The following is a 27,768-nucleotide window of genomic DNA, read 5'->3' as shown; positions in this document are numbered from 1 at the left end:
ATTTCCTGGGACACAGGACCTGCAGTGCTGAAACTGGGTGAGTCGGTCATCCTAAGCCCTGAGATCAAAGTCTGGCTCTGCCTTGTGCCTGTGGCAGAAACTAGTTACCTAACTAGCACCCAATCCCCCATTCTTTTAGCAATGACTTTATTATAGTCTGAAATTGCCCCCATACGATTCTACTTCCTCCCTCCCCTGCTTGCAGATATGTTGTGCATGGACTTTACTAGGCTAGGGAAGGAAAGAATATTCTTCCCCCCTTTACTCAGCAGAGCTAATAACAGAAGGCAGGGGGAATTTAGACTCGGTGGTGGAGGAGGGAGACAGTGAATTCCTTTTGGGGTCCCGAGACCAACTGTGATGGGGGCTGTGGTTCATCCTACCACCCCCCACTTCTAAATGTCCCCTCAGGAAGAGAGGCCCAGGGGACCTCAGAGGGGCTGCTCCCTGGTCGTGTGTGGAGAAGCAGATCTTCACGGGGCAAGGGGTGGGCTGTGGCAGCCTTGGAGGGCACCTTCAGGATGCATCACAGCTTTGGTTGGTTGGTTGGTTGGTTGGTTGGTTGGTTGGTTGGTTGGTTGGTTACAGCAGTTTTCGGTTCACAGCATATTGAGCACAAGGTATAAAGGTTTCCCATACAACCCCTGCCCTTATATATACACAGCCTCCCCCATTAGCAACATCCCGCACCAGAGTGGTACATTTGTTACAATCAATGAACCTACACTGCCACATCATTATCACCCCATGTCCATAGTTTACATTAGGGTTCCCTCTTGGTGTTGTACTTTCTATGGGTTTGGATAAATGTATATTGACATGTATCCACCATCATGGTATCATGGAGAGTTTCACTGCCCTAAAACTCCTCTGTGCTCTGCCTATTCATCCTTCCCTCCCCCATAATCCCTGGCAACCAGTGATCTTTTCACCGTCTCCATTGTTTTCCCTTTTCCAGAATGTCATATCGTTGGAATCATACAGTATGTAGCCTTTTCAGACTGGCTTCTTTCACTTAGTAATATGCATTTAGGGTAACTCCTTGTTTTTTCATGGTTTGATAGTTCATGTCTTTTCATTGCTGGGTAATATTCCATTGTCTGGATATATCAAAGGGCATCTTGGTTGTTTCCAAGTCTTTGCAATTAGGAGCAAATCTTCTGTAAACAACCACTTGCAGGTTTTTGCGTGGACATCACCCCAGCTTTTGAGGTGAAGCCACCCTCTTCTGGGGCAGTGCCCAATTAATGACTGGGCATGAAAATGGTACTAGGGATTGGGCATTTCTGCCCAGTGCAAAACTTCCCTGATGGGCATTGTTGGCCCTGGAGCACCCAGTTAAGTTGACCAAGGCTTTGTCAGATCTGCATGGAGGTCTGAGGTTCAACCTTCCCAATCGTCTTTCTCCTCTTTATTTTTCCCAGGCTTTAGCCCCCAGTCAACCACTTGCATGTCTAACGCCATCTCAGTGTGCTTCCCGAAGGACCCAACTAACAAACCCTTCCTCTGAAATCAATCCACAATCCACCCAATTCTCTCCATCATCATGACCTCCAAACCCCTCATTCCTCTCATCTGGATGGTTGCATGGTCCCTACTTGGTCTCCGTGTTTCCTCTCCTATCCCTTTATGACCCAGCCCCCACACAACTACCATTGACCTTTTACGAACACAAACCACATGGTGTTACTTCCCTGTTTAAAGCCCTCCAGTTGGGCTTAGAATCAAACCCATTCCCTTCCCCTGGCCTGTAAAGGCCCACATGACCTCACCCTGCCTTCCTCTCCAGCTTCCTTTCTCCCCGGGAGTTCACTCTGCTCCAGCTCCATTGGCCTTCTTTCTGTTCCTGGAATATATCAAACTCATTTCTGCCTCAGGGCCTTTGCACTAGCTGTTCCCTCTCCCTAGAACACTCAGTCCTTCCCCAAGTTTCTACATGGCTGGTTTCTCAGGTCATTCAGGTCTCAGCTCAAATGCACGCCTTTTCTGACAATCTTATAAGTAATGCCCATCTCCTAACTCCCCACCCCACACACACTTCCTATAACTTTCTATCACGTCACTTTTAAAACTTCCCTATCGTTCTCATTACTATTATAAATTAACTTGTTTATTTAATTATTCATTTATTTACTGTTTGCCTCCCCACTATAATATAAAACTGTGAGCTTGTCTTGTTTCCAGCTCTCCCCAGTGCCTGGCGCTACGCCTGGTCCAAAGTTGGTCTCCAAACATATATTTTGAATGAATGACTCTCTTTGTTCATTTAGGGCAGAATTCCCTTTCCCTAAGGATGGAATGAAAGTAAAGAAATAAAAACCTCAGAGATGTGAGTTTAGAGGGAAAATGTGAGGACTATTGCAGTCTTATGGAAGTTCCCCTGAGAATCCTGTTCTGACCACCTCTTGAGGAATTCTGTGTTAGGATCATGGGGGGTCTCTGGGGGTCAGAGCCCCAGAGAGATGGGTTTCAAGTCCTCCCTGTCCTAATCTCCCCCCTCCACCTCCAGCAGAAGCCAGGGTTGCCTGTGGAGGAAACAGTTCTACAAACATTCACCAAGCAGCTGCCCTGGGCGTGGCCCCATGCTGGATGCTGGGGATAGAGATGAATTACGGAAGAAGGAGGGGGTGACCTTCCAGGCAGGGGACAGTGTGAACAAAGGCAGAGATAGGAGACATTCTGTTGTTTGGGGGGAATTATGCACAGTTGGGTACTGCTCCAGCCAGCGAGGGTAGGAGATGAGATGAGGCTGGAAGGGTGAGCCATGTCCAGATTACCAACAGTCTCATAAACCAAGAGAAGCTAACATAATAAGGCCCAATGTTTATTAAGGCTTTCCATGTACTCTTATTCCCCCATTTTACAGATTGCAGAAACTGAGGCACAGAGAGGGTGTCAGGAACTATCAAAGACCTGAGACTTTACCCTCTTTGGAAACTAGGTCACACAACCAGTAACAGCTAGAGGCAGGGTTTGAACTAGGCCTTCTGGCTCCAGAATCCATGCCCTTGACCACTAGGTAATACTGCCTCTTAAGGAATTTGGACTTTATTCCACAAAGGGATGCGGATGGGGAGCCAGTAATAGGTTTGTAAGCAGGAGCGTGATGTGTTCATATCATAGATTTAAAAAGTCATTCTAGGGACTTCCCTGGTGGTCCAGTGGGTAAGACTCCGTGCTCCCAATGCAGGGGGCCTGGGTTCGATCCCTGGTTGGGGAACTAGATCCTGCATGTATGCCACAACTAAAGATCCCACATGCCGCAACTAAAGATCCCACATGCCGCAACTAAGACCCAGCGCAGCCACAAAAAAAAAAGTCATTCTAGGGGATAAACAAATCAGTTTAAACAAAATTCAGCTCCAGTCTCTGGACCCACTTATCCAACTGCTGTCCATCTCTCATGGGGCAGCTCACATAAAGGTGGCACCATTTGGTACCCAAGCCACAGAGGCTTTGCTGCTCTTGGCAGCAGTCCCCTCTCCTGGCCTCCTCTGTCCTTCCAGGATGTAATGTGTGTGCTTCTGTCTTCACAGAACACACGTAGATGCACCAGGAGTCCCGATGCCTCCCGCACCTGAAGGACTTCACAGCCCCCCTACTGCCTGCCTTCACCTTCAGAGATCCTGGCCCACCTCTCCATCGGGGAGGCGCTTCCTCCGAGCTGTGCTGCTTGGCAGGTTTCCAGGTCACTGCTCCAATGAGTATTAACTCACACGCACGCACATACGGCTCTGGGGGCTCATCGTGTACAGAGCTGGCATTTGATTTGCTCCTACTTTACAACTCAGGTAACCTTTGATTCCCAGAGATCAGGTAAGCAGGGCAGGCATTATCCGGAGGCTGGGGGTGGGGTTGGGTGTGTGGAACATGTGCCCAGGGACCACTGGGCAGGATCCCCATAGCCAAACAGGGTCTCCCAGGGCTGTTGCCTCCTGAGAAATGTTCTGGTCTCTCCCCACCGCTCTGCAGAGACCACACGGCAGCCATGGTGGTCCAGAGCCCCAGGGTGAGCCTTCCCTTCAAGTCAAGAATGCAGGCTTGGACGGTTGACAGGCCTGGGTGTGGCCGTGGCCAGTGCTCCCACGAGCCATAGCCCCTCTCCTCTGTCCCAGCCTTCCGAACACCCTTCCAGCTCTGGGAACCCATGCTGGTCAGGAGATGCCTTGTGGAAAATTGGAGATGGAGCTGGATTGTGAAGGATGGTAGAATTTTTTTAAACATTTTTAATTTTTAATTTGCAGCAAAATATATATAGACTTTTTTGACAGGAGAAAGTAAAAGGCTCCTGCATCACCCCCACACCAGAGCCCTCTCCCACGCCTGCTTGTTCCTGCCACTGCCTGATCCACATGCCCACCAGGGTCTTGCCATGCTAATGTAGTCTGCAGTGGGGAGAGAGGTCTTCTCTGGGACCCTCGATGTTCTGTGCTCCCAAAGATTCAGAGGAGGGAACTTCTGCTGCCCTCTGAAATCACAGGAAGATTTTTTTTTTTGAAGGGGAGTGACCTCTGCTCCTTCAGGGAGTTGGCGGTGGGAAATGACAGGCAGGTGGCCATAGTATAACTAGAGGTTGGATCAAAATCTCCAGTCCCCTGCCCCCAGCACGGGCCTCTTTCCTTGTTCTCCCCACGCCCACCCCAGCTCCATTCCATAGTCTGGGTCCAGTCAGATGCGCCTGAGCTCAAATGCTGCTCCGGCGCATACTAGCCGCGTGATCTTGGACAGCGACCTGACCCCTGTGGGCCTCAGTTTCCTCATTTGTACTGTGAGTGTGTCCACGGTGAGGCTTAATTGTAAGCAAGCTCCTGGCTCCCTCAGCACAGAGCCCGACGCGGAGAAAAGCTCCCCGCAAGGTAGCAGGCGGCATCATGGGTTCCGGGAGGGGGGCCAGAGCACAGGTGGGGTGGGGTGGGGGTCGCCCGGGAGTCCCGCCGCCCGGCCAGCGGGTCGCCGCCCTCTGCGCGGTGACGGCAGCGGATAAGGCTCTCGCCGCATCCCGGGCAGCGCCCCCACTCGGCGCCCGGCACGGAACTGGTGCGGGGCTGGGCCGGCCCGGAGGAGCCGGAGGGGCGGGGCCGCCGCGCCAGCCCCCCCTCCCCGCCGCCCGTCGCCTTCTCCTCCTCGCGCTTCCCGGGCTCAGAGCGGCGGCAGCAGCGGCCGCGGCAACAGCTTTGGCTCCGGCTCCTTCCGCTCCCGCTCCCGCTCCGGCCCCGCTCGGCCACACGCGCCCGGGCCCCGCGCCCCGACCCCGCCGCCGCGCCTGCCGGGGGCCTCGGGTGCCCCCGCCGCCCGCCTCACGCTGAAGTTCCTGGCCGTGCTGCTGGCCGCGGGCATGCTGGCGTTCCTCGGTGCCGTCATCTGCATCATCGCCAGCGTGCCCCTGGCGGCCAGCCCGGCGCGGGCGCTGCCCGGTGGCGCCGACAACGCCTCGGCCGCCTCGGGCGCCGCCGCGTCCCCGGGCCCGCAGCGCAGCCTAAGCGCGCTGCACGGCGCGGGCGGCTCGGCCGGGCCCCCAGCGCTGCCCGGGGCTCCGGCGGCCAGCGCGCACCCGCTGCCGCCCGTGCCCCTCTTCAGCCGCTTCCTGTGCACGCCGCTGGCGGCTGCCTGCCCGTCGGGGGCCGAGCAGGGGGACGCGGCGCCGAGCGAGCGCGAGGAGCTGCTGCTGCTGCAGAGCACGGCCGCGCAGCTACGCCAGACGGCGCTGCAGCAGGAGGCGCGCATCCGCGCCGACCAGGACACCATCCGCGAGCTCACCGGCAAGCTGGGCCGCTGCGAGAGCGGCCTGCCGCGCGGCCTCCAGGACGCCGGGCCCCGCCGCGACGCCATGGCAGACGGGCCCTGGGACTCGCCCGCGCTCATCCTCGAGCTGGAGGACGCCGTGCGCGCCCTCCGGGACCGCATCGACCGCATCGAGGTGAGCGCCGCCCCGCGCGCCGTCGGGACCTGGCCGGGGGATGGGAGGGGCCTCTCGAGGGAGTCGAGGGCGTCCCGGGGTCCCGCCGCCACCGCTGGCTGAGGGACCCTGGGGAGCCCCCGCGAGTCTCGGAGCCTCGGGTTTCCGTCTGTTCAAAGGGGATGGTTGGTCCTGCCTCCCAGGGGGAGAAGGGAGGAGTCCGGTAGCGCACCCAGGCCGGAGACTGACACTGTGACTAAGGCACAGGAGGCGCACGGGAAAGGCTCGCTCCCGATCCTTTTTCTTCTGTAAGCCTCAGTTTCCGAGTCTGTAAAATGGGTATAACGGTGTCCACCTGTAGTGTGGATTGATGAAAATGTAGGTACGTGCAAATGCTAGGCACGTACTAGGACCTCGTTAAATGTCCGTTTTATTTCCTTCTTTGAGACACCCCCAAAGCAGCACCAGCCACACACTCAGTCCCTATGGTCAGAAGATAGGAACGCTGTCCAAGGGACTCAGGGTCCTCCTCTCCTGCGGAAGAGCAGGGAACAGTGTCTCATAAGCCAAACGTGGGTGCCCCTCACCGCCTCCACCCCTAAGCCCCCCACCGCCTCCACCCCTAAGCCCCCCACCTGGGCTCGGACCACGGACTTGATAGCAGGAGCTCAGATGGTGGTAGCCCAGACAAGATGCCTGGAAGCCGGCAGCTGTGGGGTGGGGGCTGAGTGGAGAATAGGGTCCCACCTGGGTCTCTCCCCCTCCACTCACCTTTTTCAGATGTTCCTGGCCCAGGCTCAGGGTCAGACACAGGGGGTCCAACAGGGGGAATCCGCTCTTGGCTGTCCTGTGATCCTGGACCAGCCATTTCTCCTTTGAAGCTGCCAGACCCCTACCTCCCTGTGAGAACTTATTTGGGGCCACCTGGAGGGGAAGCTGGACACACTAGGCAGGACAGACGTCTGGGAGACACTGACCACCCGCAGCCATCCACGACTTCCAGAGTGCAGGGAAGGGGGTTAGCAACAAAACTAGATCCGTGGAAGAGGGGGGAGAAAGAGGCCATAGCACCAGCTGCCCCCTTTATTACCTCCCTCGAAACTGAGTGCAGCTGTCAAAGGGAAGAGAATGGCTGGAAGGAAGGAAAGACAGGGACTCCTCCCGCTCCATGGCTTTCTCAGTTACATCCCTGGCCAAGCAGCACAGGAGACGCTGCTGGTATGGAAGGTTGGCCATGCCCATGGCCCAGTGGCCCTCCAGAAAGTCCGTGTTGGTGTCAGCACCCACCCCGCAGGATGTCAGAGCACAGCCAGGCAGCTATCACAGCCAACCCCAAACCTGGGGCTCAGAGACCTCCTAAGGTGAGTGACAGATACAGGAGGAAAGCCCAGAGTCTTACCTGCCGGCAGCATCCCTTTTCCCACTCCAGCTCTGGGGATTCCTAGGATGAGAGCTGAGAGCAGGCAAATAATCAGGGAAATACGGAAAGTCAACTGTGAAGGGAAGTCTCAGTTTCCTCACCTGTAAAATGGGGACAGTATTAGCACCTACCTCACTGGAGTGTTAGGAGGATGAAGTGAGTTAATCTTTTTGAAGGGCCCAGAACAGTGTCCGGCAGAGGTATGCTCAATCAACTTGAGTGATTGCTATTTTTAACATTAAGCTCTAATATTACTAATTTTTTAAATAGCCAAGATTTAAAATGGGAACAAATCCTCCTTTTAGAAATAGATTTTATTAATGTAAAAAAAAAAAAGATCTGGTCTTCAATAAACTTCCCCTTGCCTGCCCTAGTCCCTGCCCCCACACCCAGATGGCACCCGTGGTTCCTCCCACGTCTGGGGCTGGCAGGGCTGGGCTTGCCCTGGACCTGCACCTGTGCATTTGGCAGGGTGGGCTCCCCTCCGGTTAGCCCGCTGAGGTTGGGGGTATCCTGGTGGCTGGGATTTGGCACCAGGTCAGCCTCCTAAGTGGGGGGGTCCTGCTTCCCTATACACACTCCTTCTGCTTTCTGAGTGCAGTGGATGTGGAGGGGCGGCCTGTCCTTCTGAGCCTGGCAGCCACCAGAGCCAGTCTCTTTGGGGTGTTTGGCAGGGGTCAGGGTCTGGAGCCCAACAGACTCGGAGTCAGACTACTGGTCTCAGCTGGACCCCTTGCACCTTTTAGCCACTGACTAGTTTTTCCCTTCCCTTCTCGTGCAAAAGCCTCAGAAGGATGCCCCCAGGTGTTCAGGGTGTGCTTTCTCACCACTAGTCTCTCTCCCACTTTGGTACACTGAAAGTGCTCGTGGTGACGTCACCGCAGTTGATAAATTGAACGGGAATGTTTCAGTCCTTATCTTTCTGGACCCCCCTCCAACATCTGACCCCGTTGACCATCCCCTCCTGCAAATCTCCATGCGGTTGGCTTCTAGGTACCTCTCACCTGCCCCTCCACCCTCTCTGCTTCTCTGTTCCCTCTTGGGTCCTCCTCCTGTAACACGTGCGCCCCTCCTGGCCTTCCTCTCACTGTCCCTGGGTGAACTCAGCCACACCCTGAGGCTTTCCAACACCATTCCACCGTGATGCCCCAAACCAACTTCGTCTCCAGCCCAGGTTTCTCTCCAAGCTTCAGACCAATAGATCCAGCTGCTTCCTGAGCACCTCCCTCTGGATGTCCCACCAGCCCCCTACCTTCATCATGTCCCAGCCTGAACTCAGGTGCGCTCTGAGAAGCCATACTTGGCTCCTCCCCTCCCCTCCCCCTTTCAGTCGGCCTCATCTCTCCGCGGCTCCTTGCAGCAGCCTCCTTGCTGGTCTCCCACCTGCCCAGGCACACCCCTCCATCCATCCTCCTCCAGGCAGCCCCAGGGATCTTCCTTAAGCCCACCCCGTAGGGCTCCCCTGTGGTGCAAACTCAGCCTGCCCCCAGGCTGCCATTTTGTATCTGGCCCATCTCCCAGTTTCTTCTTCTTCTGCCTAGATGACCCCCAGCATATCCATACTCATCATTTAAGTCTGCTCTGAGTACACCTCCTCCTAGAGGCCTTCCCTGATCACCCTCTGTCTCCTTCCTACCCCCACCCCTGCACATCTCAGCACACCGCTGCCCACCTCTCTGCATCACTCCCTTCCCCACCCCACTGGGCTGACTACCAAAGGAGAGGAAAGGTCCCCCTCGCCCACCCTCTCTCCACAGGCCTCAAGTTGGAGTCACATTTGAGGGCTTAGGAGAAATTGTTTGTCTTCTATGTTTTTATCTTTGTTGTTATTTTTGTTGTTAATTGAAAAAATGTCAAAAGATTTCAGGGGGAATTATATTTAATTCCACCATTTTATTCGTTTTTGCAGCCCCCCTTTTAGTCCTTTATCCAAGTGTAGACATTGTTCCTGAGTCGCTGGATTGCTGGTAATTACCATTTTAATGATGGCCATAATATCCTGGGATCCAACTCAGGCTCCACCATCCATCAATCCTTTGACTGTCTCCTGTTGCTGGAGATGTAGGTTGTTTCTGATTATTTTTGCTTCTAGATGCTCATTGCAGGATCGATTTCATGCAGATAGTTGTTTGTTTTTTTCTTTTTAAGTCTGTTGAAGTATTTCTTTAGGCTGAATTCCCAGGAGTGGTATTACTGGGTCAGATGCTATTGACTTTTATGGCTGTGGCCAAAAACCACTTTTCAAAAGGACCACTTATGTGGCAACCAGCCATGTATGCATGTTACAGTGTTCTGTTTTTGCACTAATCTATGTGTAAAATGAAATTTCAAGATAGATTTAAGCAGCAATTTTTTGACATAAATCACATTCTTAATCCTGCCTGGCAAGCGAGTTGCCTCCCCTCATCTTGGGGTGGAAGCCATGAAAAGGAACACCCTGATGATGGTCGCAGAGGCTCCTGGACTTAATAACAATTATAGCTCATGCTTCCTGAGCACTTACCATGTGTCAGGTACTGTTCGTTATCTCATTTAATCCTGATAAAATCTCCATGAGGAGGGTACTATTCTATCCCCCTTTTACAGATGAAGAAACCAAGGTTCAGAGAGGTTAAGAAACTGGCCCAAGTTCACACAGCGTTGGAACCTGGATCTGACCCTGTCAGTGTTTGGCTCCAGAGCCCTTGTTCTTCATCATTAACTCTAGATCCATCTGGAGGGGTCAGACCTCACCTGTCTTCAGGAGAGTGAGAAAGACAGGTGAGAGAAGTGCCTCTTGTTGGATAGTGCCCTGGGCCATGTCTATATGTTCTGCCTCAGCGCGTATAAAACGAGAGTGATGAAGGCCAGTTCTCAAAGGCTCGTCGTGCTGGCTGGCAAGATAATCAGGAGGCTGAAAACAATAAATAATAACAACAAGTAACATTTATTAGGCACTTACTGTGTACGTGTTAGCTTATTCAGTCTTCAGACCTATGAAGCAGGCTGTATGCATTCCCATCTTACGGGTAAAGAAATGGAGGCACATAGAGTCTGGAGGAACCAGAGCCAGACAAATCACCGCCTGTCCTCCCCGCCCCCGGTTTCTGTTTCCCCTTCATAAAATGATACAGTGGGCAGATGCTCCCTAAACACCTTGCAGCTCTAAATATTCACTGAAATAGGAAGGCTGGGTGGCATAAAGTTGAGTTCTTCTTGCTTGTGACTTTAGGCTAATCACTTTCTCTCTCTGGGCCTCACTTTTTTTATCTGTAAAATGGTTAGGATGGGCTGGGTTTGGTCTGGGCCCTTTGGGCTCTAAATTCTGAGTTCTTGGGCAGATGTTTCCTGATTAGGAATTGCGGTGGGGAGTATGGAGGTTCCGTGTTTATGTGGCCCCCGACTCCCCAGCCACACACTCTCAGACCGCCAGTTCCTCAGGGGGGTCTGCAGATAAAGTGGATTATAGAATATTTTGGTGCCTTTTTAAAAGTCCATTGGTTGCTTTTACTTTCCTCTTACATTCCTGCCCATCCTGGAAGCTTCTGCTCTGTGGGGGCTGGTTCCCTTGACCCTGCCTCTTTGGCCACAAAAGGGGCCAGCAGAGGGCTTCCCTGGTGGCGCAGTGGTTGAGAATCCGCCTGCCAATGCAGGGGACATGGGTTCGAGCCCTGGTGCCCTGATCCGGGAAGATCCCACATGCCACGTAGCAACTAAGCCCGTGCACCACAACTACTGAGCCTGTGCTCTAGAGCCCGTGAGTCACAACTACTGAGCCCGCGGGCCGCAACTACTGAAGCCCACGCACCTAGAGCCCGTGCTCTGCAACGAGAGAAGCCACTGCAGTGAGAAGCCCGCGGACTGCAACAAAGAGTAGCCCCCGCTCACTGTAACTAGAAAAAGCCCACGCGCAGCAACGAAGACCCAACACAGCCAAAAATAAATAAATTAATTAAAAAGAAAAAAAGGGGGCCAGCAGAGTGCAGTGAGAGAGCTTCTGCCCATCGGCCTTTTGTTGGAGGACATGGAACCTAGTGCCCTCTAGGCCACCTGCAGACCCCGATGGCCCCTCTCCCTGTGGCTGGCCAACGCCCATCTATAGGTGGGGCACCCATACTGAGAAGCCCTTAACCCCTACTCCTACCAGTGTGGAACCTGCATTCTAGCAAGAAACCTTGGTTTTAAAAAACCCCAGCTCTGCCACCTGCTCACCGTGACCTCAGAAAATTCCTTCTTCTCTCTGATCCTGTTTCCCCATCTGTCAGATGGAAGCGTGGGCAGGACACCCAGAGAACCCCTCTTTCTCTGTCATCCTGTGCCCCGGAGGCCTCTTATCCCTGGCAGGCCTTCGCCTGGGAAAGGAGACCCTTCCTGCCGTTCCAAGCCTGGCAAGAGCCGCTTGGGCGGAAGACAGGGACTTACCTGTGGGGCTTTTTTTTTTTTTTAAGGTATATCTTACATTCAATATACGTAAGAGCTCACATATCTTACTTTAAAAAGACACAAATCTTAAGTGTACAGCTCAGTGAAAATTTATGTATGGCTGCATCCATGAAAGCACCACCCAGATAAGAGGACATTTCTGGCACCCCAGAAGGCTCCTTTGTGACCCTAAAGTCCATACTTCCCCAGAGGTACCACTGTTCCAGTTTCTGTCACTGTAGGTCAGTTTTCTCTGTGTTTGAACGTCACTCAGATCGACTCAGAGAAGCTGCACCCCTTTGTGTCTGGTGTTCTCTTTCAACATTGACCTTCAGTCGTGGTGTGTGTGTCTGTGGTTTGTTATTTTTCAGTGCTGTGTAGTGTTTCAATGTGTGGAGATACCTTAATTTATTTACCTATTCTTCTGTGGATGGACATTTGGGTTGTTTCTGGTTTGGGGTTATTACAGATAAAGCTGCCGCGAATGTACTCGTGATGTCTCTGGTTGGCTAAAAGTCCTCATTTCTTCTGGATGTATCCCCAGGAGTGGGATGCTTGGGTCCCAGGAGAGGCATATATTTAGCATTAGGAGTTTCTGCCAAACGCTTTTCCAAAGTGGCAGTGAGTGTTTGCACACCCACCTGCTGTGAAGCTTGTCAACCTTGCTATGGTCATTTTAAAGACACTCCCCGTTCTGGTGGGTGTGTAGTGAACTCACTGTGGTTTTAATTTGTATTTCTCTGATGACTCATGATGTTGAGCACCTTTTCTCATATGTGTTGGCCATTTTGTGAAGTCCTTGCCTGTGGGAGGTGGACCGAGATCAGGGGCTGGCGCCCCCCCACCCCCCCGAGTGACAATGCCATTGGATTTCCCCAGGACAGTCGGGCACGTGATCCCCGCTGAACTTGGGACAGAGATCGAGGCAGCCAACCCGAAGCAGAAGCTCTTAGGTGCCCCCCCACACCCCTCGTTTGACTCCAGGGGAAGCTGAGGCTCAGAGAGGCTGAGTGACTTGCCCAAGGCCACACAGCACGGCAGAACTGAGCCAAGATGACAGCCAGGATTTTCTATGAAAATGGGCTGAGGGTGGGGTCCTCAGTCTCTGCTGCAGATTCTTGGCCAGGGCCCAGAAGGTGTGTGGGCAGGCAGGGCCTAAGAGAGAATTTTGCGGCAGCTTGACGGGGAGTACTTGAAGGGAGGGGAGAAGGGGCCTGGGGTTGGGGTGCCTTGTCACTTGCTCTGGGGCCTCAGAGCCCAGGAGGGTGTATGGGCACACCCTCTGGGAGCCATCTCCCCTTCTCCCGGCCTCCTCCCCTCCCACACACCGACCGCCCTGACCTGGCACCCTTGGTGCACAGAGGTCCATTTGTCTTCTTTCCATTCCAGCTGCAAATTGGCAGTGGGGACCAGGACAAAGATCAGTCCGGCCTCTGCCACCTGCTCTCCTGCCCCTTCCCTGCCAGGGTTAGATGGAGACAGAGCAGCCCGCTGGGCCAGCTCCTGGGGAGGAAGGCGGGAGCAGAGCAGCCCCTCTGAGAGGCCTTCTCCGACTCACCATGCCCCCGCCGCCCCACAGAGAGCTTCTTGCGGGTGCTGTCCCTGTCACAGCTCCCAGACAGCCTCCCGCCCAGCTGGGGGCACTGCTGGGGCAGGCGCGGGCCTTATTTGCCTAGGGGGCCACAGCACCTGGCACTTAGGAAGAGGCATCAGGGCTGAGCGCGCCCTCTGTGCCAGCCTGTTCTAAGGGCCTTACAACTTAGTCCCATGAGAACCGTGGGACCGTTACTCTCCCCATTTCACAGATGAGAAAACCGAGGCTCAGAGAGGTAAGAACCTTGGCCAGAGAGGTTAAGAACCTTGCTTAAGAACTGAGGCTCGGAGAGGTTAAGAACCTTGAAATCCCACTCAGCTGGGATTTCAATCCTTGGCAGTCTGGCTCCAGGGCCCACATCCACAGAGTTACTACTCACTATGCTCTCCTGCCTCTCAATAATAGCAGGTAATAATAATGGTTATGACTCTTTATCAGCCATTTTTATATGCCAGGCTTTACATATTTTTTCATTTTGTCATTATGTATATCCTAAGATGTAGATACTATTATTATCCCCATTTTACAGTTGAGGAAACCGAGGGTCAAAGGAGTTGAGCAGCTTGCCCAGGGCCACAGATCCAGTAAGTGGGGGAGCCTGGGAATGACACGGGCCTGTCTGACCTGAGAGTCATGCTGGTACCCATGGCATCGTGTTGCCACAGCACATGTTGACAGATGGATGAATAAATGAATGAATGAGTGAATTAATGAGTGAGTGAGGACTCGCAGTTCCTCCAGAGACACCCTCTTTCCCTTTCCCTTTGGCACATCTTAGCTGAGGCGTTAGGGAAGCTGCCATCTGGAGGGTGAGGAGGCGTTGGCCAGAGGAGGTGGGATGGGGGCGGGAAGAGTGTTCTTGGCAGAAGGAACAGCATGTGCGGAGGCCCTAGGGTGAGAGGGAGCTGGGGACTTTCAGTCGGAATGAAGTGTAGCCTCTGGGGGTGCATAAGGGCTGAGATTAGAGGGGCAGGGTATTTATTGGTGGGAGAAGGGAGCTCTTGAAGGATTTCAAGCAACCTGCTTGGATTTGCAATTAGGTGCCTGCCTCTGGCTGCTGTGTGGAGGAGGGCCAGAGTCGGAGCCTCGTGATGGTGGCCTGGGCTGGGGTGGGGGACACAGGAGCCGACTGAGGCTATGGTTCAGATTCAGGGTTAGATTCCACACTCAGAGACTCTGCTTTCGGATTTTTCTCCCGTTTTTTAAAAGAAATTTATTGTGAAGTACCTCAGAGATACACAAAGGTATAAAGACTACCATCCAGGTCCCCACCCAGGCTCAAGACCCAGAAGAGTTGCAACCAGCTGATGCCCCTCAGGGTCCCCCTCAGGTGGCAGAGGGTCACCACTGGCCCGAATTTGTGTTTATCTCTCCGTGCATTCCTTCTTGCTTTTATATATACATGATCTAGTTTTGAATTTTTGCAACTTTGTGTGAATGGCATCTAACTGTTCTTCTGTAACTTGCTTTTTTTCTCAATATAATGATTAAAAAAAAATTTATGGGTGGAGGTGGAGGGGAGGCTCCTTTAAGAGATGTTTCAGTAGTATTAAACATACAAGTTTAAGTAGTAATAACCATAATAATAACTGACACGTAGCACTTCATGTGCCAACTCTCAGGGCATTGTATCTATTAACTTATTTAATTCTCACTACAATGCTATGAGATAATATTATTTTTGTACCTTTTTTTGCTGATGGGGAAACCGAGGCATGCAAGCTTTGCATAACAAGGTCACTGGGCTGGTGGAGCCTGTGTGTGAGACCGGGCAGACTCACACAGGACTTGGGGGCTGAGCAGGTGTGGGAGATAGGAGGCCTGACCCACACCGCTGCCGCCGAGCCTGTTCTCTTGCCACCCTGCCCTGCTGCCCCTGGGGCTGGGCCTTGTGCTGTCTGGGCAGGGGTGAGCTCTGCAGAGGGTGGGACCTTGACCCCGAAATCCAGCACCTTCCCTCTGCTCCCCCAAGGAAAGGAGCTGTCCCCACTGGGGACAAGGTGGTAGGATCTTCCCCACGGCCCCCAGCCTCAGAGCCACCCTGCATAGGCAGGTCCCTCGCATCCAGGCGCCTCTGTGAAGCTGCCCCACAGCACGGTCTGACACCACCTGCCAGATCCTCCCAGCCTTCTCATGGCACTAAAACCTCTCCTGCTGGCCCTTGAGGCAGGCAGGGCAGCCGACACCGTGCCCATTTGGCAGACCAACAAACTGTCAGGGTAAGCGTGAAGAATGGGAACAGGTTCTGGAATCAGAAGGGGCTGGACTGGGGTCCAGGGTCTGCGACTTCGCAGCTGTGTGACCTCAGGCAGATGACTTCACCTCTCTGAGCCTCTGCTCTCTCATCTGTAAAGTGGGCCTCCTTACTTCCCCAGGTTGTCGAGAGGGGTTGTGGAATGTTTGCACAGTGCTTCTGGAGTGCAGGGCCTGGCACGCGGTACGTGGCAAGGAGTACAGCTGCCTCTGTTGGCCTCTTGTTACTGAGTGCTAATGAGCCCAGCACGTTACCTGAGCTGGACCCGAACGCTGGGCTCTGGCTCCAGGCCCCATATACTTACACCAAACCCCACCCCGGACTCCCAGCACGACAGGAGTGGGTTCCAAGCCCCCATCAGGACCCTCGTGGGGTGATGGCATCATCGTCTCCCTATCGTCTTGTGCTGGGGGCCCACTTGGCATCAGGCCGAGAGCCCACGCAGCACAGCCCGCACCCGCAGCAGATGGGAAAGTGGGGGGAATCATGTTCTTCTGATTCAGACGTTGGGGTGGGGAGGGGGCCACACAGGATCCGATGAGCCCACCTCCTCCCTAGCCTTCGTGCAGAGCTGGCGGCTCTGACAAAAGAACAGCTTGTGTGCCCACCTCCCTCGGCCTGCGCGGTGTCTCCTCGCAACGGCATCTGTGTAAATAGCACTTGACGTCCTGTTCCTTCCTGGCAGGTCCTTCTCGCTCCAAGGGAGGAGGACGCTTTGCTAGAGAGAGAAGGCTTTGGCTCCAGAGAGGTCAGCTTTGCCCAGCCCCATCCCTGTAGAAAATTCAAAAGGACTTCTGCCTCGGTTGACCCATCTGTGAAATGGGGACACTAAGAGTACCAACCAAAACAAGTGGCTGTGAGGATTCACAAGTAAATACATGGAAAGTGCTGAGGGTGGGCCTGGTACACTCTTCTTCAGAGGTGTGCCCCTCATGCCCAGCTAGGCCCAGTGGAAGGAGGGAAAGTGAGGCTGGAATGGTGCTGGGGCCAAGGAGACCCAGTCCCGGCCCTCCCAGTGCTGACGTGGAAGGCAATCCATGAGCTAATTGCCTCAGCCCAAGGTCTCCCGACAGTCCAGTCGCCTCAGATGCAGTGGGTGGCTGGCCCTCTCGCTCCATAAGCTGTCTGTGGTCAAGGGAAGATTGTGGAGGTAGCGAACTCCCCATCAGCTGATGTAAACAAGCCTCACAGTGTGCATTCTGCTTCTACAGTCCACGAGGACCTGTTACTTCCACTGTTCCATCCTTACATCTGTCCTGTGGATGGACAGAGTGGGGCCCGTTGTCCCTGTTTTACAGAAGGGGAGACTGAGGCTTTGTGTTTAGTCAGCACCGGAGTCAGGATTCATACAAGGAGCCCCCCGGATAGTGGAAAGTGAAGATTAGTGTCACATGGGTGGGGCTGGGTGTACCGAGCAACTCATCCATCCGTGCCCCACCCCCCTCACCTGGCCTCCCCACCTGGTGGGCCAAAGCAGGCGTCTGCATGGGTGGGTGGCTGTGTCCTCTCCCATGGGACACTGTGGAGGATAAAGTGGCCCACGCCGGGCCAGGCTTGGGCTCCCCTGATCACAGCCCCGCAAGCCGAGCACTCCAAGTCCCCACTTTATAGAGGAGGACAAATGACACCAGAGAGGTTAGCCCACCTGCCCCGGCTCTTGGGGTGGAGTGGAGGAACCAAGTGTCAGTCCCTCCAACTCCTCAGTGCAAGGTCACGTCACTGTCTGTGGTGGCCGCTCCCTTCTCTCAGGCGCTGAGTGTGGCAGTGCCACTCTGCCTGCACTGCCCTCCCCACCCCCAGCACTTTGAAGCAGGGGACACATTTATCCCCTCATCACACGGAGCTCAGAGAGGCTAAGGGACCTGCCCAGTGTCACACAGCAAATGACCAACAAGGCCAGGATTGGGCCAGTGAAGCTGGGAGGGGTCTTCTGTACTTGCCCTGAGCTGTGGGGCCATCCCTGCAGGCATGTGGCACTCACGGAATGGTAGGCTGTGCTCTTTGTTTTCTGTTGGGCCCTTGGCCGTCTCTTCAGCACCTGGTGCAGTGCCCAGCCCATAGTAGGTGCTCGCTGAATATTTGCTCGGTGAAGGAATCATGAGAATTCAGTGAGCTCAGGTCTGGAGCTAAGCCTGTGGTCAGGGCCCAGGGCAGGTGGAGTGAGAACCACCAGGGCCCCTGGGCAGTGAGGAAGCATTGGGCTGTCAGTAGGGAGCGTGGAGGAGGGGAAAAGGGAGATAGGGGACAGGGATGGTCTAATTTGGCTCCTAGAAGCTCACTGAATTATTAATTTCCTACCCACGTTCCTGTGATGTGTCTGCCAGAGGCTGCCTCCTCCCAGAGTCAAGACTTGTGGCCTCGCCTGCCTTCCTCCGCCCCAGAAGGGGCTTCCTCCAGTAGGGGAGGGGGAAGGAGAGGTGCCTTGGCTTCTGCCCCAGTTCTCCTTCCCGCTGGGGTCTTAAGACAGGAAAAAGGGGGACTCTAAACACTTTGTCCTCATCCTGGGCAGGATGGGGGTGTCAGAGACCACCCTGGAACACGCTGCCCTAGACAGTAAGTGCAGTAAATAGTCTCTGTTCATGGGCATTTACCACGTGTAATCATCCCCACAACCCTTCTAAATAGGTACCGTTGTCCCGTGTTGCATGAGAGGAACCAGGGGTTCAGAGAGATGGAGGCATTTGCCCCAGGCCACACAGCCCGTTGGTTCTCGAGCTGGATTTGAACCCTGGGCTGTATGCCTCCAGAGTCTGTGATCTCAACCACATGCTAGCCTGGAATGGCCGCAGCGCTGGAGCAATGTTCTAGAAACCCCTGATTTGTGCCCCCCGGGTCTGCCCAGTGTTCACACAGAGCCTTGCACCACCTTAGAGAAGCTTGACATGTGACTAAGTGAAGACTAAGACAGTCCACCCCTTCAAGGACCCATCGGGATATAGCCTGCCCATGATGAAGGACTCAGTAGTGGCTCTCAACCCCAACTGCACGTTAGACCACCCAGGGGACTATTACAGCTCTCTACTGCCAGCTCCCCACCCCAGCATATGCTGAGCTGTCCTGAGGGCAGGAGCCAGCCTGCTTTCAGCTCCCCATCACGCATCAGCACTGGAAACAGCCTGCTAGACACCCAGTACACATTTGTTGCCTGAAGCTGGTATTGCCATCCCATTTTACATATGGGGAAGCTGAGGCTCACCTGGGGTCACTCAGCAGGGGTGGTGGGCATCTCTGGGCCCTTTGTCTCTTTCCTTCCTCCCTCCAAGTGACCGCGTGTGTCCCTTTCTGTGCCCCGTGAGCAGCAGGAGCTTCCAGCCCGGGTGAACTTCTCAGCGGCCCCGGCCCCTGCGCCCGTGGTACCCACCACCCTGCACTCCAAGATGGACGAGCTGGAGGGGCAGCTGCTGGCCAAGGTGCTGGCGCTGGAGAAGGAGCGCGTGGCCCTCAGTCACAGCAGCCAGCAGCAGCGGCAGGAAGTGGAGAAGGAGCTGGACGCCCTGCAGGACCGTGTCGCGGAACTGGAGCACGGTGGGTCCTGAGCCCCACAGAGGGCATGGCAGGCGAGACCTTGGTCCTCAGACGGGTCCTCAGGGTGGCAGATTCACTCGGGAAGCATTTTCATGCTCTCCAGAGGCTAAAGCTAGATGGGATGGTGGGGAAGAGGCTGTGAAACACAAGAAAGAATAATTGGGAGATAGCGTTATCATTATTGTTAACAGTTAGCATTTTCTGACACTTATTGTATTCTGGGAGTGGGCTAAGTACTTGATACATCAGCTGGTTTAATCTTCACAGACCATACAGGGGTGATACTGTTATTATCCCCATTTCACAGCTGAGGAAAATAAGGCTCAGAGAGGTCAAGTGACTTGCCCAAGGTCACACAGCCAGTAAGTAGTGGATCTAGACCTTAAACCAGGTCTGACTCCAAAGTCCATGCATTTAACCACCCCCACAGTAGCACCTTCAACATCAGAATTTTGTCATTTGTTTAACACCTGGGGCTGGCACCACTGGGGGGTCAGAAAAACATGACGTATTGGACAGTATACAGGTGTGAGCGTCAGGAGACCTGGCTCCTCATTCCACAGCTGTCACTGGCTTGCTCTGTCACCTTGGAAGTTCACTTCCTCTCCCCAGGCCTCATTTTCCTCATCTGAAAGATGGGGATTTAGGACTCATGAGCTCTCAGGGACCTTTCATCTTTTAACCTTTGTGAGGAGCACCCTTAGGAGGCTTATAGACGAGTTGGGGCTACCAGGGGACTAGTAACCCTCATGGAGTATGCCCTGCCCACCCCCCATCAGTGTCCACTGACCCCCGCCGTGTCCACCTTGCTCACCCCGCTCAGGGTCCTCAGCCTACAGTCCCCCAGATGCCTTCAAGATCAGCATCCCCATCCGCAACAACTACATGTACGCCCGCGTGCGCAAGGCACTGCCCGAGCTCTACGCCTTCAGCGTCTGCATGTGGCTGCGGTCCAGGTCGGGCGGCACTGGCCAGGGCACCCCCTTCTCCTACTCGGTGCCTGGGCAGGCCAACGAGATTGTGCTGCTGGAGGCGGGCCATGACCCCATGGAGCTGCTGATCAATGACAAGGTGAGCGGGGGGCCGAGTGGGAGGGATGGGGGGGCGGGGCAGGGGGGGCCCTTTCAGGAGCACCTGTACTGTGCTGGGCCCCAAACCAGTTCTCCTGCTCAGCAGAATCAGCACACATGAAATGCCCGGTGTGTGCCAGGCTGGGTTTTGGGAATTCAAGACAAGCCAGACCTGGGGCTGGGAAGAGGAGCTGATGTCCAAGAGAGGCTGTCCGCAGTGGTGTGCCATTTACAGAGGAGCATGTGAGGCTGACAGAGATTAAGAGACTTCCCCAGCGAGGCAGCTATAGGAGCAGGGCTGGGAGTGTCTGCCCCCAGGGCCCTGCTCATTCTTCTGGACAAAGAGAGAAGCAAGTGATGTCCAAGGACCTCTCTGGGGAGGGAGGGAGGAAGGGCGGGAGGGAGTGCTAGTGGATTCCTTGCCCCCCTCCCCCCTGCAACCAGCCCCGTGCTCCTCCCCTACGTGGTGAGTAGGACAGTGCCATGGTCAGGCTTTGGGCTGCATGCTGGCTGTGAGTCCTAGTTCTGCCACTTACCCACTGTGTGACCTTAGACTAGTCACTTACCCTCTCCATGCCTCACTTTCCTCATCTGTAAAGCAAGAATGATAACACTGTCTACCTCATAGGGCTGTGGTGAGAAATAAATGGCTTAAATACATGTAAAGGCCTGTGAGCAGAGCCTAGCATTTAACAAACTTCAATAAATGTGAGCTATGTTTATTATTCCAGGCCCTGTGCTAGTAAATACTTTACCCATATTATCACCCTTGACCCAACTGCACCAGGAGGTGGACACCCTATTATCCCCATTTTGCAGATGGAAAAGCTGAGGCTCAGTGAGGGCAAATAATGCACCCTGGCCACATAGCTGGTGAAGGGGTGATGATGTGAATTGGGGTCTTGGGCTCCAGAAACCACCTCTTAACCCCTCCACTGTTCTGCCCTTGGGTCACCCATCTGCCCCCATGCCCAGGACTCCCACCCCCTCACCGCTCCCCCAGCCTGGCTTCGGGGCAGGACAAGGTAGAGGGACTGGGGGGAGTGATGTGGCAGGAGCATGGTGATCAAGGGGGAAGGAAGGGGAGCATCTTATCACCCCATTCCCCCCAAATATCTTCCCCAGCCTGCCACATTGCTTTGGGTCTTGCAGGCATGGTGGTCTTTTGAGACTCCCTGAAAATGCAGGCAACATATATTGCACCCACTTGTGACCAGGCCACAGCCACAGAGAGCTGCTAGGAGTGGCTGACACCCAGGAGAACCCTGCTTAGCAGGAGGTGCCTTTCATGGGTGTCCTGGAGGAGGAGGAGGGAGATGGGTCCGGGGGACAGTGAATTTCCCTTGTAGCCCAGTAGGTCCTAAGACCACCAGGGTAGCTGGATGACATCTAGATCCTACCTCCTGGTTCCCTTCATACACCCCCTGGCTGCCATTTTTGGCTCTGCCCATGGTTAGCACTCAGTTCTAGTAAAAGGAATTCAGCACCCTGGACAGGTCCCAATTCCCTGAACTTCTGGGGCCTTTTGAGCACCAACCTCACAAGCTACTCACAGTTCTCACTTTATTCCAACCTCTAAGCCTTTGCCTCTGCTGTGCCCCCCGCCACTTGGTTTGCCTTGCAGCGGAGTTGTCAGAGTCCATTGTACTTCCAGATGTGTTTAGATTTCACATCTTCTGTTCCCACACCCCTCTCTCCCTCTGGGCCTTCACAGCCTCTGTACCTCCCAAATGGCCCCCATGTTACTCTGTCTTGTAATATTGTCCCTGAAGTCCTTCCCTCCTGTGCAGACTCAGCTTATTTTATGACCAGGACCAGATCCACACCCTCAGTGTCCAGAACAAGGCCTGGCACCAAGTAGGCCTCAGAGAATGCTGCAATAAATTGTGATCTCAGAGAACTTAGGAGATGAAAGAGCCCTTTGGGAGCCCCAAATCCAGAGGCAGCAAGTACCTTTCATATCACAGGCCAACTCTAATCAATCATCAGTGGCTTCCGAGAGCACTTTGATGAGGAAGGTTCCTAGGGTGAGTCTAGGCTCATGATTGATTAGCCATGTCTGCCTTGGGTGGAGGAGGAGGCAGAGGTGGCTGCATATTTGCTGCATCCTTTGCCCAAACCCCTGACTTTACGATGAGGAGACTAAAGCCCAGGGAGGAAAGAGCAGCCTCCCCAGGGTCCCACAGGGGGTTGGTTGGCAGTGCCCGGCCTCTGAGTCTAAGGCTTGTTCTACCACTGCCAGTACTTCTTGAGCCCAGCTGTGTGCCAGGCACTGTGTGTGGTATTCAGGGGAAGGTAGGCTTGTGAGATTCAGCTCCCGCCCTGCATGACCTTGCAGGCCTGTTAGAGAGTGAATAAACTACCTAGAAACAACTGAAAACCAACACTGAATAATCCCTTGTGATCTGAGTGAAGCTGCCTGATTATATTGATATATTGTGGGGAAAGAGGAAAGAGTGGTCGGAAAGACACTGAGCTGGGAGGAAGGGGAGGGTCAAGCCTTGGGTCAGTCCCTGGAAGGAGGGACACCGGTCTCCCCATTCCCCATCCCACTTCTCCAGCCTTGGGCCTTGTGGCACCTCTGACCTGGGGCTGGGGGACCTCTTTTCAGGTGGCCCAGCTGCCCCTGAGCCTGAAGGACAATGGCTGGCACCACATCTGCCTCTCCTGGACCACAAGGGACGGCCTGTGGTCTGCCTACCAGGATGGAGAGCTGCGGGGCTCCGGTGAGAACCTGGCCGCCTGGCACCCCATCAAGCCTCATGGGATCCTTATCCTGGGCCAAGAGCAGGTAAGGCTCAGGGTGGGATGCAGCTAGATATCCCACCCACTCAGGGCCCCTGAGGAGGAGGGGTAGGCGGAGGGTCCCTGAAAGCACAGCAGTGAGCACTCAGTCTGACCCAGCCATTCTGTAGATGGGCAGACTGAGTGAGACCCAGAGAGAGCAGAGACTTGCGCAAGGGGCTAGAACCTAGGGGCGGGGCTAGAACCTGGAGGGGGTAGGACTTCAGCAGGGACAGGGGGTTGACTCTGAGTGCCTGCCTGTCTCTTCTGCTCCCTCACTCCATGTCTCTCTTCTTTCTCTCTGCTCTTTTGGTCCAGGATACCCTAGGTGGCCGGTTTGATGCCACCCAGGCCTTCGTGGGTGACATTGCCCAGTTTAACCTCTGGGACCACACCCTGACACCTGCCCAGGTCCTGGGCATTGCCAACTGTACGGGGCCGCTGCTGGGCAACATCATCCCCTGGGAAGACAAGCTGGTGGAGGCCTTTGGTGGTGCAACGAAGGCTGCCTTCGATGTCTGCAAGGGACGGGCCAAGGCATGAGGGGCCACCTCGTCCAGGGCCCCTCCCTTGCCTGCCAATTCGGGGGCCTTCCGGGGAGAGGTCACATTGCCTCCTCAGCCCACCCACATACTGGCCTCCTTTCTTGCCCCACTCCTGGCCACGCCTCCCGTTTCCGCCACCTATACCCACACCTCCAGAACGCCCTGCCCTTGACGGCTGTCCCCTCATCCCACTTGGATGAGGACAAGCAGCTCAAGTCAACAGGTCAAGCCTGGGGTGAGTGCAGGGCCCGGCAGTGGGTGCGTAACAGTGCCCACGGCTCTTCCCCGCCGCTGGCATTAGAGTGGAGCCATCTCTCACCTCCCACCCCACCCCACCCGTCAACCACAACTGATTCCACTGATCTCACAGCTCCTCCCATGAGGCCGTGTATGGGGGACGGGCCCACTCTCAGTGGCAGGGCTGGTTATCTGCCCTCTTGTCCCCTATGCAACAGGCCTGTCCCCTTCCTCTTCGGGGCCATAACAGGCTGTAGAGCTGTGCCCCAGCTGAGAGGGAATGACAGAACCCTGGGAGGCTCAGATTCAGCCCTCCTTTATCTTTCTACCAGCTGCCGGTCAAGGGCAGTGGGATCTTGATGGAGCCTCTCCCCCCACCCCACCCCCACCTGCACCCCTCTCTTCCTCCTCTTTCCTTGTTTCTTCGTGTGCAGTGGTTTGAATGTTGGTTCCATGCCTGGCCCAGCCCCACCTCAATTTCCAGGACATTCCCTTCCCAGCTCCAGCCTGGAGGGTTAGGGACCAAGACTCCGGGAGGCCAAAGGGCCATAGTCACCCCTTGCGCCCATCCACAGCTGTGCCCACTGGCATGGTCACCTCTCCCCTTCTGCAGCCAGGACAGGGCCTGGGCCACTTCAGCCTGGGCTGGGGACAGCATGGAACAGAGGCACATGCCCCAGGGGACCCATAATACCTACCCGCTCTGCATGGCCCTGCAGCCTTTGGGGGATGGAAAGAAGAAGCCGAGAGGGTAGGGAGAAGCATGGAGTGGTGTGCAGAGCACTGGATGAGGAGGAGGAGCGCTTGGTTCCTGGTCAGCCCTGCTGCTAACCTGCCGTGTAGTCTTCTGTAAGTCCCTGCCCTCTCCGGGCTGACCTTCCTCATTTATGAACTGAGGCCCTTGCTTCGGTCATTTCTGAGAGCTCTCCAGCTCAAAAGTGAGATGGTCTGTGATTTCAGGTGGATAGTGTGGGACAAGCCTGAGAACCTGCCTAAGGACTGAGGGGCACAGCAGGGGCAGGTCCTGGGACTGGGCAGCAGATGGGATCTGGCTAGGCTGGGTCAGGGTCAGAAGCTGGCTCCAAAGAGTCAGGGGCAAGGGCAAGGGTCAAAGCAGACCAACCTCATACACAGATTGTAAAGATCAGCTCTTCTGGATTCCCCCAGCCTGGCACCCTTGCCTATCTGAGTGTCTCAAAGGGCCGGTGGCTTCCTGGTTCCTACCCTTGAGTCCCCACCAGCTCCCCCAAGAGAGTAGAAGAATATCAGAGCTGAGAAAAGCCACCCAGTCTGACCTCTTGCTTGTACAGATGGAGAAGAGCTCAGAGAGGGCAAGTGACTTGCACAGGATCAGACAGCACAATGGAGCAGAGCCAGGACTAGAACCCAGTGCTCTTTCCCCCACACCCTACTGCCCGCCCATGAGAGTCTTTGAGTCCAGCCTATACCTGAGAGAATGGATATTTGAGAGGTCAGAACGCTTTCCAACATGCCCACTGGCCCACCTTCCTTTATGAAACATACAAACATCTTGGCATTCCCACCCCCCACCCCCAGAAGGTAGGGGAGGAGAGGTGTGATCCCCGGGCACTCTGGCAGGAATGGAGACCTGAGAACACAGGTGTCCCTCCCCTTGCCAGTCACCTACCAGATGTCTGGGCAGCTGTTGGCTACCTGAGTCAGATGGGCACTGGTGGCTTTTTGCCCCCCTTTTGGGTCCCTGTCTCCGCTCCCCACGTCCACTTAGCCTGAGACACTAGGCAAGAGCTGCAGACTGTGGGTCCCAGGGCCATGGAGGCTTTTCCAAAACTTGTTGCTTCCAGCCCCCAGATCCTCGTTTTCATTTCAAGAGCACAGAAAGACCTTTCAGCCCCTCCAGCCCAACTCTGCCTAGAAGGAGTGATGGTGCACTTCCAGCCAGAACCTGCCGAGATCTGGGTTGCCCCGGTAACAGCCAGTGACATCAGCCCCAGTGCGGGGTCAAGCGTCTCATAATGACATACGCTGTTGCTGGGGTGACGGCGGAATTCGGAACTTAGATTTCTGGGACACTGGGTTTTATTGGGTTTCTGTTATTGTTTTTAAGGGAACAGCTTTTGTGGAGGCCTTGGGGGAAAGAAAGGGTCTTGAGAAGGAGGTGAAAGAACTTGTTTGATCACTTGAGCCCACCCAGAGGCATCAGCCCAAGTCCTTTATGCTTTCTCATGGTGATCATGAGACATCTGACCTGTGCTGAGTCACCCTGGTCATCCCTCCAGAGGGAACAGGAACAAACTGGAGACACTTGTAGGCTCTGAGTCTGGGCCATTGGTGAGTGGCCTGGATCCCCATTTCCATTCCAGAAAGATGAACGCCCCGAAGTCCCCCCCCCACCCCCCCTTCATCTACTGACCATCCTTCTTACCTTTGCCGAACGCCTGCTGTTTGGACTCCAGTTTTGACCTTCAGCTGCTCCCAGGCACAGCCAAAAAGACGGGGAAGAGAAATGGTGCTCAGGTGCAGCCTCAAGCTACTCCTGGCTGAAAACGAGGCTGGAGCCATGTCTGTTATGCCCTTTTTAAGTTTCAGGCTTCATGCTGAGCACCTCACAGGGATCAACTCATTTATTCTCACAACAGTTCTAAGCTAGGACTGTTCTTAGCCCCATTATACAAGTAGAGAAACTGAGACCCAATGAGGTTAAGTAACCTGCCCATGTCAATCAGCCAGCAAGTGACGGAGTCCAGACTTCAAACCAAGGCAGGTGACATCCAGGACCCACCCCTCAGCCTGAGGGGACAAGGCACTACCACTGTCTGTGGAGTGGGATTCGGTCATCCATTGCTCCTGACCCCATTCACCCCACCGAGAGGAACAGAGATGCAGGGTGGGCTGACCCCAGGGCCAGGGTCCCCTTGCATGAGGCCATGGGAGGGTTCTCAGCCCCTTCAGGGAACATGTCCCTGTGCAGGGTGCCCTTCTCTCACCAGCTGGAGTTTCCAGGAGAGCTGAAAGGGGAGAGGAAGCTGGGCGTCTCCTGAGAGTCCCAGGCTGTGAAGGGGAGAAAGTTGATATTTCTCAACCCCCTGCTTTGGGCCCAGCCCTGCGCCAGGTGCTTCACAGCTCTTATCTGCCAGTTTTCCCACCTTGTGGCACATGGTGCCCCCTAATCAACGTCCCAAGGGGGCAGATCACCTTGCCACCATTGTGCGTGACCTAGGACCCCAGATTTGGGCAGAAAGGGCTCCAAAGCCCTCGTTTTACAGATGAGGATGCCAGGGCCCAGGGAGGGTGAGCAGCGTTTGGGGGCGCCCAGCCGGGACACTGGGAGACCTGAACCCGGCTTTCTGACTCTGCATTCAGTGCTCTCTCCATGACTCAGTGGCCCCAGTCCCCGTCCCCCCGCCCCCCTGAAATGGGTCCCTCCTTTTCTACATTTCCCAGCACCCTTGCTCTGAGCAAACTGGGGAAGGAACACCTCTCCCAGAGATGGACTCATTCTCTTCACCCTCTTTGTCCCAGCTGCCTGCCACTCTAAACCCCTCCTCCTGGCACCACCCCCGACCCTGCTGGGTGGGGAAGGGGCTCGCATGGGCCCAGGCTGAGCAGTGAGAGAGCATGTCGAGCTGTCGGACACTGTGAAATTAGTGCATCCTACTGGAGACCCGCCTCCCCCTCTCCTTCTCCTGCCTGATTTTGTACATAAAGTGACATGAGATGCAACATGCGTGCGTGCGTGTGCGTGTGTGTGTGTGTGTGTGTATGATATGTCATGGTTTTTGTTACTTTTTTGTTTCTGTAAATTTGAATGTTCAAAATAAACATGATGTTTACTCTGAGGCTCTTCTTGCAAGGGTGGGGCTACCCTGGGGGTGCCGGAAGGGAATGAGGTGGCTAGTACTTGGGGCGGGGCAGTAGGCAAAGCCAGAGCAGGTGCCACCTTGGTACCCCAAAGCCTCACCCAAACCCCCCTGTGCCCCCCCAACCAAGATCTGCCAGGTCCCAGGTGTAGACACACCCCTTTTCTCAGGATTTATGCAGGAAGGATGTAAAGAACACAGGT

General features: G+C 54.9%; 1 protein-coding gene across 1 annotated transcript; it reads left to right on the top strand.

Annotated features, from left to right (window-relative positions):
* The first annotated feature begins 4,984 nt into the window (after positions 1 to 4,984).
* Positions 4,985 to 27,538, top strand: NPTXR (neuronal pentraxin receptor). The gene is made up of 5 exons (XM_082352790.1): positions 4,985 to 5,917; positions 18,865 to 19,090; positions 19,914 to 20,161; positions 22,772 to 22,951; positions 23,263 to 27,538. The coding sequence occupies exons 1-5, from the start codon at positions 5,336 to 5,338 to the stop codon at positions 23,485 to 23,487; spliced, it is 1,461 nt and encodes a 486-aa protein (XP_082208916.1). The 5' UTR covers positions 4,985 to 5,335; the 3' UTR covers positions 23,488 to 27,538.
* Positions 27,539 to 27,768: the final 230 nt, after the last annotated feature.

Source organism: Balaenoptera borealis, assembly GCF_965194805.1.
Source record: "Balaenoptera borealis genome assembly, chromosome: 13".
NCBI lineage: Eukaryota > Metazoa > Chordata > Mammalia > Artiodactyla > Balaenopteridae > Balaenoptera > Balaenoptera borealis.
This window is presented reverse-complemented; position numbering and strand designations above follow the sequence as displayed.

Bases quoted from the DNA above. Each gene is read 5' to 3' on its own strand.
- NPTXR (XM_082352790.1), top strand. From the start codon at position 5,336: ATGCTGGCGTTCCTCGGTGCCGTCATCTGCATCATCGCCAGCGTGCCC. The intron at 19,091-19,913 runs GTGGGTCCTGAG...CACCCCGCTCAG, and splicing joins TGTCGCGGAACTGGAGCACG to GGTCCTCAGCCTACAGTCCC. The intron at 22,952-23,262 runs GTAAGGCTCAGG...CTTTTGGTCCAG, and splicing joins TTATCCTGGGCCAAGAGCAG to GATACCCTAGGTGGCCGGTT.